The sequence below is a fragment of the Indicator indicator genome, chromosome 1 (genome assembly GCF_027791375.1).
Source record: "Indicator indicator isolate 239-I01 chromosome 1, UM_Iind_1.1, whole genome shotgun sequence".
Classification (NCBI taxonomy): domain Eukaryota; kingdom Metazoa; phylum Chordata; class Aves; order Piciformes; family Indicatoridae; genus Indicator; species Indicator indicator.
The window spans coordinates 30,863,500-30,876,989 of record NC_072010.1 but is presented as its reverse complement, the minus strand read 5'-3'; the positions used below and the strand labels follow the sequence as shown (position 1 = coordinate 30,876,989).

General features: G+C 41.5%; 2 protein-coding genes across 2 annotated transcripts in view; one reads left to right on the top strand and one right to left on the bottom strand.

Moving 5' to 3' along the window:
- Positions 1 to 13,490, top strand: part of RB1 (RB transcriptional corepressor 1) — a 78,119-nt gene that overhangs the window by 47,563 nt on the left and 17,066 nt on the right. The gene's annotated exons all lie outside the window — the stretch shown is intronic.
- On the bottom strand, positions 250 to 1,272 carry LPAR6 (lysophosphatidic acid receptor 6). Its single transcript, XM_054389836.1, has one exon. The coding sequence runs from the start codon at positions 1,270 to 1,272 to the stop codon at positions 250 to 252; it is 1,023 nt and encodes a 340-aa protein (XP_054245811.1).

The following is a 13,490-nucleotide window of genomic DNA, read 5'->3' as shown; positions in this document are numbered from 1 at the left end:
ACAGTTCTTGGACTTTGGTTAACCTAATCCAAACCCAAAAGGTAATTTCTAACACACAGCCTGTCAGAACAAGTATTTATGTAAATACTTTTTTCTGTGTACTATTAGGCTTAACACTTTTACAGTCTTATCATAAACTTTTCTGATGTGAAGGAAGTGTGACATTTACGTATCAGAATATATTTCCACAGCTGAAGAAATGTGCAGGCTTCAAATGTGTGTTCAGTCCCAGTAGTCTTTTAATACAATTCATATTGTAGAGTCACTGTCAAGTATTTTCATTTTTATGCTCTGAAGGCTATGTTGAATGAAGTTTTCTGAAACTGGCCTTTCAGAGAATGTGGTATCCCGTGGTCTGGTGGACCGGTTCTTTTTTATTGAATTTTGAATTGTATCTGATGTGAAATAATAGACTATAGGGTCAAAACAGCAGTTTGAAACGGCGATGCACAGGGTGACGGGGTACATAGTCCTGACTGCAGTTACCACTGAACAATTAATCCAGGTCTGTGTTCTCATCAGGGAGTAAAGTATTAAGGTAATGTTGTAAGGCACAAAGCAGAAGCAGAATATCACCAAATGGACAAAAATCATTTTGAGTACCTTTTTCTTGCTCAGTTTATTCCGACTTAACGTAAGTGGTTTATTCAAAGTCCGTAAGACCATAGTAGAGCAGGTCACGTTCAAGATGAGCGGAATAAAAAACCCAACGATTTCAATGAAGATAACAATCCGGGACAGGTAGGTTTTCCATGTGTCCTCTGAAAAGTTTTCAAAACACGTTCTTTGTTCGGTGTTGTTACGGCGGTTTGTAGACTGGAAAAAGCTTGCTGGTGTGCTGCCTGCCAGCACGGTTACCCACACTGCGGCGCAGACGATTTTCGCGTTCCTTTTGGTTCGGAGAGTCTTAGATCGAAAGGGGTGCACGATAGCTAGAAAGCGATCCACGCTTATGCAAGTCAGAAATAAAATGCTCCCGTACATGTTTGTATAGAAGAGGGTGACAGAAATCTTGCAAAGAATGTCTCCAAAGGGCCAGTTTCTTGCTACAAAGTAATAAATCCTGAAGGGTAATGTAAACACGAAAAGCAGGTCTGATATCGCCAAGTTAAGCATGTAAGTTGTGGTCTCGTTTCGCACTTTTAATGTACACGTAAAAATGTAGATAGCAACACAATTTGCTATGAGGCCAAGAACAAACACCATGCTAAAGATACACCCATATAAAGTATACTTAAAGGAGTCCTCAGTGGAACAGTTAGAGCTTACCATTATAATGGTATGTTTAAAATTCCCTTGACTTGGAGATTTCTCTGGTATTTTTATTGCAAGTCTTTTTAAAGATTGCAGAAGAACTTGCAGATGTGCTTGAACTGTGTGCTTTGGTCAGTTTGTTGCACTGTAAAGCTTCAGAGAAGAAACACAAGCCCTGTAGCAGGGGAGTACATCTCCAGCAGTAATCACCAGGAGGTCACTCTTCTTTTCTCGGTGCTATTTGTAATCACATAGCCGGTCTTCAGAAGTCAAAACTCCTGTCATTTGTGGCAGAAGAGATCATCCCAGAGTTTGCTTAGTTCCATTTTCCCCCTCGCTTTGGTGAAGCTGTTGTAGAACTTTCTGCCTTATTCTTGGCTGTAGATCATGATGGCAAAGTCTCGTCCAAGCAGATTTGCTGGGACTGTATGCTTTAGAAAATAATTTCCTGGACGCTGCAAAGTGTCGGCGCTTGCATGCCTCTTTCAGCCTTCTCTCTGTGAATCAAGCTCTTCCTCTCTGCCGAGCGCTCGTTCTCTCGCTCGCTCACCCCACGGGGCGGGAAGCAGCTGCTGGCGAGAGCAGAAATGAAATTCCAGAGCGTGTTTGTTCCTGCATAGCGTGGCCCTCAGTCCTGCGCCTCAGCTGCTGCTCGACAGCCTGGCTCCTCCTGGAGAGCAGAGCAAAGAGCTGGGGCAATTTGTAGCGTGACATCACAGGAAGAAGAGGTCGGGCGCGCTGAAGAATGGTTTCAATTCGGTTTGTTTGTCTTCCCCTAATCTGATAATGCCTCTGCTGGGACTGTTACCTTGCAGGCGTGCAAATGGTCACCAGCAGAGTGCTGCAGCTGCAGCCTCCTGTTAACTCTTTCCATGCTTCCTGAAAAGTCCTTTGTCAGCATTGCTGGAGTCTGAAAGCTTCATTGCTAAAGCTTTTTCTTCACTTATGAGGCTTTTCAGTGTCTGAATAACTCTCACACCTTAACATTTCTGTTTTGGAGATAGTAGTAATTGTGGGATTTTATATTCTATGTAGGATTGAACTAACTATAACATTTTTTTGACAGATAGATTTGCTAATGATAGGTAACACATTAATCACCTGAAATCAGCTGAGTAGTTCTGTCTTGATTCCCTCAACAGACCAGCACCAATGTTTATCAGGAGGGATAAAATACCATTGGTAATTAAATAATTTCAACAAATAAGTACTGAAATAGTCATAAAGATTATGGACCTTTGAGTTGCTGTTGGATAATTCCCAGATCTGAGATGATTTGCAGGGGGAGGAGAAATTTTTAACTTTCTCTGTATTAGAAAGCATGTCCCATGATGTATTTCTAGTCAGAAAAATGGCTCTATTTTTTTTTCTTAAAATAAAATCTTCGATTAAAAAAAACCCTGTAGTACAGAAAGCATTTTCTTCAATATTTAAGTGCATAATTATATATAAAATAATATGTAAAACAAAATAAATACTGTGCTATGCAGTTGTTTCTGTTAATTTAAAGGGGGAGCAGTTATCACACATGCACAAAATACTTCCATTAGTCACTGACTAGTGAGACGAAAATGTGTTGTAACTAATTAAATTGTTAAGTAAATTTTTTAAATGAGCTCTTACTACTTTTCTGGAGCAGATATGAGATAAATCTCAATTTAGACAGACTCACCTATTTAACAACAGCTTGGATAGACTGACTTCTGGCATTAAAACCCAGTCTATTTCTAAGTCTTAGAATAACAAATCTCTTCATATCTGGCTGGGTGGCATGGTTCTTCTGAGATAGATTTAATCAGTTGTACATAAGCAAGGCTCTGGGCAAAACCTATATAGTCTGCTGTAAAGGAAGAGTGCATAATAACTTTTCATAGGGTTTTGACATAGTTTCTTAATGTAAGATTATGTCAGACAAAATGCAGAAATGTCAGAAACATGCAGAAATGGCTCTCTCTTATTTTAAGTTTTCTTGACAAATTTCTTCTGTGAAATTCACCTTGATTTTGAGATGAAATTAAGGGGTTTTACTTCAGTAGGCTATAACCACATGAAACCTTTTGAACTGTTTTTAAATTTCATACATAACCATAACTTGTACAGCATTTTCTACTTCTAAGTCATCATGAGATGAAAATGTGAGCTTGGCGGAGTCTCTTGTGTGTCTAGCCTAACTTGTACCTTAGCACAAAGTTGCCTTACCTGGCTTTCCTCAGAAAAGTGGTTACCATATTATTTTTACCTTTTGTTTCTATTCCAGTCAGCCTTGCATAGGGAAGCTTTCCTGTAAAAGTCTGTGACTTCTGCATCAGGCCTTGGGAGCTATGAGCTCAGTTTTCCTGCTCTCTGTTTGCACAGGAAAACTCTGTGGGGCAGGCTCAGTTACTGGAATGAAAATCCCTGAAGTACAGACATTTGATGTCACATGTCAAAACTTCAAAAAGTATATAGTATTTAGAGAAATTAATGGAAATTAGTAGTTCTCCCTCATTCATCAGTACTTGATTTTCTGTTTGGGTGAGGGTGTGAGTGCGCAGTGACAGTGTGGGGATATCTGACTGTGGCACTGTCTTTTTTAACATAGTAAGTGTATTTCAGAGAGGTCATGAAGGTGCATCCTCAGCCTTCAATCCATCCATTGGAGCTCTTGCCTTGCTGTTGCTGATACTGTTGCTCTTGTAACAAACATGGGTCCTACCAGCCCATTTTAGGGGTCTGAGCATATGCTTCTGTTGTCTTTGGGACTTTCTCTCACCCCTGTACCTTTTGGTACAGAATAGTATGTGCACCTTACACTAGCTGAAGAACTAAGTGATATTTGTATGCTTCCAGAAATAGCATTCAGCTTCAGGGTTTCTCTACCTGCAGAAGAAAATTTGAAATCCCCAGGGCTGACAGGATGTCATGTTTCAACGAAGAGATATATGACTGAGCAGGCAGTCTGACTCATTTTAGTGTAAAAGCGTGAATGACAGAGATGAATGGCTGATTGTTACCAAGCAATGTTTTAACTTGTGTGAGCTTCTCCAAGCAGAAGAACCCATGTTAGTGCACCCTGAGCTGCAGGAGTTGTCAGCAGCCTCTCTTCTGGCCAGACTTCAACATGGGTGGGGATGAAACTTCCTCACACGCTTTCCTTTCATTGTGTCATCAGGTTTGGAAAAGCCTTCAGTAAACCCCCTATGCTTATTTTATTTAAAAAATAATTCAAAAAAGGTTCATCAGCTGTTATGAAGGAAGAACTGATGTGGTAATAACTTTGCTTATGTTCCTTCACCACAAGCAAATTTTCCTTTGGGATGGGGAGTGGTAGTAGGCAGGAGGAAGCAGCTGCAGGGAGGGCCCTGTGTGCTGAGGGGGTTTTTTTGTATTTTTTTTTTCTCTAAAGAAAATGCTGCTGCTGCAGGGAGATGCAAATCTAAGTCTGCTTGCCTTTCTGCATCAGAGATGGGAATGAGTTAGGACCTGTTGTTTCTTGTTAGTGCTAGATGAGCAAAGATTGTATTTCCATCAGCAAGCTTCCAGTGCTTCTTGAAGAGACATCGAAGGCAGTGAGTGTGGGCTCCTTAAATCTAAGAGCTGATGAAATGCTTGAAGTGATCTCTCACCTCAGCAGTGACCAGATTTCATGCACTCCTTCAAACAGCTACCACTTAACTTCTTGTATGAGTTTAGATTCTTGAGTTTAGATATTTAATGACTTTACATTCAAGTGATTTGTGGATTTGTTTGGCAAACCTAATCCATCATCGAACAAGAGGTCAGAAGGAAAATCCCTTACAACCTAGTATGTTAGTAGGGCGGCTACAGGACACTGCCACCAACAGTTGCTGCTTCTTTCTACCCTTAGATGCCATAGAGTTGGATGCTTACTCTCATTTCAGACACAGAGGCAGGATCTCTTAATTCTGAGTCCAGTTTGAGCAGAAGAAATGAAGAATGAAGAAATAAAATATTGAAATAAAACAAATATTAGGAGACTTTCTAAGGCTTAAGGCTCAGCAGCTCTTAGGAGTTGTTTTGACCAGTGTTGATTCCTCTGGTCTTTCCCTTAATCTTAATAACATTGTAATAAATTCTTACAGTGCTTGCAAAGCCGTACTATGCACGATTGTCAGATGCTCAAGACGCTGTATGTAACCCTCTTATTCCATAACTAGTGTTCATGCTTTTAGAGGCATGACTGTATCATGGTGCAGCCATTTGTTCTTAATTTAGTTGAGCAAGCTTGTGCAAAAGAACTTGTGCTATCTATTGCAGTTAAGACAAACCTTGCCAGGACAGTATTTTCTTTGCCCTGTTACTATGTATCCATTAAGTTTCATGAAATTTAGCAGTTTTTTATTTACTGGAGTTTCTCTTTGTATGTATGTACAGGAAGGAATTTATTATGGTTGAGACACAGGACTAGAAGCTAAGAAGTCTGTTTCAGGCTGTGCCATGGATTTTCTGTTCCAGTCCTGGCAAAGTTTTCTATGACTTTGTGCTTTAGCTTCCCTCCGTGTAAGAACATTCCGTGCCGGGATGTGAGGCCATCTTAGTTGTTAAACATAGTTTGAAGTATTTGGATAGAAAAACCTTTATTAAATACAATGCTGAGATAATTGCAGTGGCTAGTGAATGTAAGAAGAGTAAAATTTTGTAGTTTTAAATCAAAATGATAGAGTTCTCAGTTGTTGAAGTAAAGAGGGGGATCAATTGAATGGCTGCCTGAGACTTTTGCAGGAAGACTTTGGCCTGTTTCAGAGACTGGTGGACAGAGGCTCTGGGGAGGCAGTACTTGAGGTGCCAAGGTATGCAGGAAGGCTGAACACTGTTCAAGAAGAAACTCTTAAAGGCACAGGAACAGTCACCATGTGCCCTTTGTCTGGCATAAAAGGACCTGGGGCTGCTGGCTGAGAGCCAGCTGAATGTGAGCCAGCAGTGTGCAGAAGAAGAGAAGTAATTGTATGCCTGTACTCAGCACTGGTGAGGCCACATCTGAAATACTATGTTCAATTTTAGGCCACTCACTAACATGACAGACATGGAGTTGCTGGAGTGTGTCCAGAGAAGGGCAACAAAGGTGAAGGCTCTTATGAGCAGCAACTGAGGGAACTGGGATTCATTAGTCTGGAGAAGAGGAGGCCGAGGGGAGACATCACTGCTCTCTACAATTACCTGAAAGGAGGTTGTAGTGAGGTGGGGCTTGGTCTCTTCTCCCTACTATCAGGTGATAAGATGAGAAAAATGGGCCTGAAATTGTGCTGGGGAGGTTTAGATTGGATATTAGAAAAAATTTCTTTATGGAAAGAATGGTCAGGCACTGGAATAGGTTACCCAAGGAGGTGGTGGAGGTTGATGTCTGGACTCCATGATCTTTGAGGTCTTTTCCACCCAAAACAATTTTATGATTCTATGATTAAAAGTGCAAGAAAAGCTAAAGTATTTGGACTATGACTTTATTAGATTCTCTAAGTTAGGACAGTTTCTCTGTGTGTAATTGCTTAAAAAGGGAAAAGGAAACTCAGCATAAGAGTTACTAATTCCTGTGAATTTCAAATGTTTTTCTTTCCCATTTCCTTTTTAGAAAACACAACTGCTTCTCTCTTGCTTGCAGAAAGAGGAAGCACATCCTATCATTTTGTACAAATTCAAGCAGCTAGAGTCCTGTTTTCCCTCTGCTTCTGGATTCATGGAGAGAAGGGCTTTTTAAACCCAAATACTTGTGTAGCAAGCTATTTTGTTGTTGCAGTCTATCTAAATAACTTGAGAACAATAGATTGCTTTAAGAAATGCCACTTTAGTTTCAGAAATTCTATTTCTGAAATGCTTATTAACAGTATCTGCTGTATGTCAGCGTATAAGCAGTTTCTTTGAACCATTTCAATTAGTTACATGAAGTCTCTTTCTTGCTGTTTCCTATATTGTCATAGAATCACAGAATGGCTTAGGTTGGAAGGGACCTTGGAGGTTGTCTATTCCTCCACTAGACTCTATTGCTTAAGGCCTCATCCAACCTGGCCTTGAACACCTGCAGGGAGGAGGTGTCTACAACCATTAGTCCAATCTCACTACCCTTGTACTGAAGAACTTCCTAAAATCCATTCTAAACCTACTCTCCCTCAGCTTAGAACCGTTCCCCCTTGTCCTATTGCTAGACACCTTTATGAAATGTCCCTCTCCAGCATCTACTGGAAGGCAGTTATAAGGTCCCCCTGGAGTCTTCTCTAGGCTGAACAAACCCATTTCCCTTAGCCTATCCTCATAGCAGAGGTGCTCCAGCCCTTGGATCATCTTTGTGGCCCTCCTCTGGGCTCACTCCAACAACTCTGTGCCCTTCATAGGATGGGGCGCCAGAACTGGACGCAGTATTTGAGGTGGGGTCTCACAGGAGCAGAGTAAAGGGGAAGAATCACCTCTCTTGACTTGCTGCCACGATCTTTTTGATGCAGCCTAGGGTACGATTTGCCTTGTGGGCTGCATGACTGCACTGCCAGCTCATGTTGAGCTTCTCATCAGTCAGCAACCTCAAGTCTTTATATACCTTTATACACCTAGTCCTTTATACACCTAGTGTTACAAAGAGAAGTGAACTAAAGAAAAACCTGCTTAACCCTCCCTGCAACCTCAACTTTAAATTCTTCTTTTTTTTTTGCAGTTACTAAAAGTGTGCATGTCTGTGTTAAGATTGCTGATTTAGGTCTCTGATGCTTTGTATAGTCCCACATTAAGAGAAAAATTGTTTTGCACAAAGAATGAAATCACCATTTCCATTGCCTCTTTGGAGTCATTTAATGAGCCCACATGACAAGACCAGAAATGCTTTCTTGAAATATAATAAAAAATGATTCTGCTGCTGTGTGGTGCAGTATTTCTCGGAGACCTTACAGTCTACATTGTACAGATGTTTGTTAGGGACAGTGACAAGGAGAGCTGGCAGTTTGTAATGGGTGTCCAGTTACATCCTGAGGTGATGTTCGGAGCTGCACTCTATAGATAACTTCAGGAAAACTTCCTTACGTGTACTGCAGTGTGTTCCCTGGAAAAGAGGCAGCAAGCATTGTGCATTGGAAGTACATGTTAGACATCAGATGATTATGACATGTAAGTAACTCTGGTTGATCTTACCGTAGGCTAGTAGAAGTTAGAGAACACAAACCCTTTTTGAGCTTTATTCTGTGGATTGAGTGGTTTAAAAGGGATGAACTAAAAAGCAAAAGAAAGGATCACAAAGGTGAAAAATATGAAAAATGGACATTGATACTGTTCAGAGGGAAGAAAAATTTTAAAAGGTTAGTAAAAAGTCTTAGCAATGTGATTTTCAGTGGATAGAAATACAATGAAAGGGATTTCTAAAATGCCAGGTAGGAAGAGATACTTTAATTAGAACAAAATACCTGAGTTTCTGAATTCTCATTTGCATTTGTTTTTTTTAAAAAAAATGCATGATTATTCACTCTGCAAACATGATTGAAATAATATTAGCATTTGCAATTTCTCTCCATCTTATATGCAAGAAATAAGTTAAAAGGCTTTCCCTAATGCTGGAGCAAGGTCTGCCTCTACTCAAACCTATGCTTTCTAAATCGATGGATTAGAAATGCAGTTTAATTCGAGGTGGCAGACATTTGCCAAATGTTCCATGACTGAAAACTCTTATTCTAAATACTTTGCAAGTGTGAAACGTGACTGTTTTATTAAAAAATAAAATAAAAATCAGCTATTATGCTAAGCAAGTACTAGGAACGATAGGAAAGAAATGGAAGAAGTTTCATGAATTATTTGTTCTTACAAACATGAAATGGGTCAGGGGCACAGAACTTCTAGAAAAGCATTTTTAATTTGTTTAATTCTAAAACAGTTGCCTTTTTTTTTCCCCCAGTTCTTTAGTTTAAATTTTTGCTTAGCATGTATTCTCTTGCCAGAACTGAGTTAGGCTGGTTCCATGTCAGGATCACTGACGTGTTCTTCAGGATGTGTTTTACTTTCATGCCAAGTTACTTGCACCTACTGCACTGAGTGCTTGCAGCCTCTGCAGTTTTGGCCAGATGGAGGCCTCTGATTTTGTAGAAAAGTATTTTAACCTCTGCTTGTCACATTCCTATTCCCTTATTTATGAAGGATAACATTTTGAAGCTATTGAAAGAATTTACTGTAGTCATTCGGTAAGATTTATGTGATTTCATGTAATAATAATAATAATAATAATAAAATCATCCCTATGGTATTCATTTGGTTTCTTTTACAAAACTGAAATGTAAGAAGTTAGGAAAAAAGAAGTTCTGTAAGAGTTGTTCAAGCTGGTAAGCTAATCAGTGTAGATAAATACTGACATGAAAATGCTTGTAAGGGTAGAGCTGCTGCCAAAAAGCAGAACTTGTCCTTGATTAATGTGAAGAACTCTTGCTTTATAAATGTGTAAGTCAGCAAATAACTTCTTTAAATTCTGCATCATACAATCACTTAAGTGATTATTTAGCATATCATTAGTACTGGTAAACAGCAATTACAAGTGCTTCATCTGACCTACCCATCACAACTGCTTTTTCTTTCTAGCCCATATCCTGAAGAAATGAGTTCAGTGCTTCATAAATTTTTAACCATGTTTAGCAGTTATATTTTCAGTGTGGCAATCAACTAATACGTAGAAGGTAAGAAAGGAAATGTCAGAGCTTTGGAGGAGGGACAAAGGACATGCTTCTCGTGATATTTAAAAAAATTCTGCTGAAATCTTGGAGGGAATGGTGCGAGGCTCTCAGATGCAAAACACATAGTGTACGTTAGAAAAGGAAAAGCCATTTTCCCATCGGCTAAGCTTCTACAGAGGAACAAAGGTTGGACAAAACAACATTTGTCACAAATGAACTATTTTCACTTGAATCTGTGTTGATACTGTTCCTGGAAGGGGCATGGTGTTTGTTTGAGAGATGGTGATTTGACCCTGGCAGGAGAGGATGTGCGGAAACCTATGTTTCATGCTAGGGAGTGTGAGAGGAAGCTGGACCAGTGAAATCAGACTCTGCCCTCCTTCAAACAGTCCCATCAGCCGTGTAGTAGTCAGGACACTAAACACTCCCTATTCTTTTACCATCTTCCCAAACAGAATGACTCAGAAGCTGGAGAGCAGTGGAGTCAAATTCCTGCCAAGTGTAACAGGCATGGCACCCCACAAGCCACTGAACCCCCTCAGGTGCTCCTGTATAATAGCTATGCTGTTGTTAGTGAACCTGTTTCCACCAAAACCAGTGTGCAGCAAGTGGAACCATCTGGCAGCAGCTATGAAGCTTATCTGGTTTACGTTGTTCAGAGAGGCTAGGGGTGAGCAACCTACTGTCAAAACATCTGCAGTCAAGAAGAAACGCTGGGTGCTTGTCATTGGGGACTTGCTTCTGAAGGGTTTTGAGGGTCCTATATGCAGACCTGATCCACTCTTTAGGGAAGTCTGTTGCCTACCTGGGGCTAAGGTCAAGGACGTAGTAAGAAAACTTCCTACCCTGATCCATCCAACTGACTACTACCCATTGTTGGTTTTCCAAGTAGGCAATGATGAAATTTCAAAAAGAAGTTTGAGATCAATGAAGAAGGACTTCAGAGCCCTGGGACGAATGGTTAAGGGGTCAGGAGCACAAGTAGTATTTGCTTCTGTCCCCCCACTAGCTATGTCTAATGATGGACTAAAGAAAATCCAGCAGATTAATGCCTGGCTGCGGGACTGGTGTCAACAGCAGGTTTTTGGGTTCTTTAATCACAGACTGCTCTACAAGACTCCAGGCCTGCTGACTATAGAAAAAAACTGCTTATCTCTGAGAGGAAAAAGAATCCTGGGACAAGAACTGGCAGGGCTGATTGATAGGTCTTTATACTAATTTCGAAGGGGGAAGAGGGAAAAACGAGCCTCACTGAGGACATTCCTGGGACAATTGTGAGGCAGGGTACCAGCTCCACTGCTATCCCAGGGGCTGTAGGGGACAGTGGATTATGCAACACCCACAATGGTAACAGATGCTCCTCTGCTAAGTCTCCGAAGTGTTTGCATACCAATGCAAGAAGCATGGGGAATAAGCAGGATGAACTGGAAACCTGGGTGCAGTCGCAGAGTTATGATCCTGTTGCAATTACAGAACCATGGTGGGACAGCTCCTAGGACTGGAATGCAGTTATGGACAGCTATGTTCTTTTCAGGAAGGACAGGCTGACAAGGCGAGGTGGTAGAGTTGCTCTCTATAAGCAACTAGAATGTGTTGAGCTCAACCCAGGGGGAGATGATAAAAGCGTTGAAAGCTTATGGGTAAGAATGAAGGGACATACAAACATGGACGATACAGTTGTGGGGGTTTACTACAGACCACTGAACCAGGAAGAAGCTACTGATGAGGCCTTTTACAGGCAGCTGGAAGTAGCATCAAGATCAAGTGCCTTGGTGCTTGTGGGTGACTTCAACCACTCAGATATTAGTTCGAAAGATCACAGAGCCAAGCACAAACAGTCCAAAAGGTTCCTGCAGCGCATTGATGACAACTTTCTCCTGCAAGTAGTTGAAGAACCAACAAGGAGAAGTGCAATGCTAGACCTGGTATTAACAAACAAAGAAGGACTAGTTGTTGATGTCAAGGTTGGGGGTAATCTTGGTTGCACTGACCATGACATGTTAGAGTTTAATATCAATACACAAAGAAGCAGGGTGATAAGTAAAATTTCAACCCTGGACTTTAAAAGGGCCAACTTTCCCCTCTTCAAGACTCTACTTGGAAATATGCAGTGGACTAGGGCTCTGGAAGGAAGGGGGGCCCAAGAGAGCTGGTTGATGTTCAAACATTATCTCCTCCTATCTCAAGAGAAATGTATTCCCTTGAAAAAAAATCAAGTAAGGCAAACAGAAGACCTGCATGGATAAGCAAGGGACTCTTAGTAAAACTCAAAAACAAAAAGGAGGTTTACAATATCTGGAAAAAAGGACTGGTCAGTTGGGAGGATTATAGAGATGTAGCTACAGAGTGCAGAGATGCAACAAGAAAAGCCAAGTCCCTCCTGGAACTGAATCTCACCAGAGGGGTGAAGGAGAACAAGAAGAGTGTTTTCAAATGTATCAACGATAAAAGGAAGAACAGGGAAAAAGGTGAGCCCACTGCTGAATGAGAGGGGAGGTACAGTAACTGATGATGCAGAGATGGCAGAGTTGGTAAATGCCTTCTTTGCTTCAGTCTTCACTCCTAATAAGACCAGTCCTCAGGAACCTCAGTCTCTAGAAGCAAGGGAGCAGAACTGGAGAGAAGTGGACATTCCGCTGATCAGTCAGGAAAGGGTTAGAGATCTCTTATACCATCTCAAGACACACAAATCCATGGGCCCTGATGGGGTGCAGCCATGAGTGCTGAGAGAGCTGGCTGATATGGTTGCTGAACCTCTCTCCATCATCTTTGAAGTCCTGGAGATCAGGAGAGGTGCCTGATGACTGGAAGAAAGCAAATGTCACTTCAGTCTTCAAAAAAGGCAAGAAGGAGGACCCAGGCAACTACAGACCAGTCAGCCTCACCTCCATCCCTGGAAAGGTGATGGAGCAGCTCATCTTGGAGGTCATCTCTAACCACGTGGAAGGCAAGATTATCAGGAGTAGCCAACATGGATTTACCAAGGGGAAATCTTGTCTAACTAACCTCATAGCCTTCTATGAAGTTAGGACCAAGTGGGTAGATGAGGGAAGAGCAGCTGATGTCATATACCTTGACTTCAGTAAAGCTTTTGATACTGTCTGCCATAACATCCTCATAGAAAAGCTCAGGAGATGTGGCATAGGTGGTTGGTCAGTGAGGTGGATTGAAAACTGGCTCCACAACAGAGTTCAGAGGGTTGTCGTCAGTGGCATAGAGTCAACTTGGAGGCCTGTGGCCAGTGGTGTCCCCCAGGGATCAGTACTGGGTCCAGTTTTGTTCAATATCTTTATCAACAACCTGGATGAGGGCATTAAGAGTACCCTCAGCAAGTTCACTGATGATACAAAACTGGGGGGTTGGCTGACACCTGTCAGGCTGTACAGCCATCCAACGTGACCTGGACAGGCTGGAGAGCTGGGTGCAGGCAAACCTCATGAAGATCAATAAAATCAAGTGCAGGGTCCTGCATCTGGGGAGAAATAACAACAGGCACCAGTAGAGGTTAGGGGCTGCCCTGCTGGAAAGCAGCTCCACAGAGAAAGTGGAGTGCTGGTGGACAGCAAGTTCTGCATGGAACAACAATGTGCCCTTGTGGCCAAGAGAGCC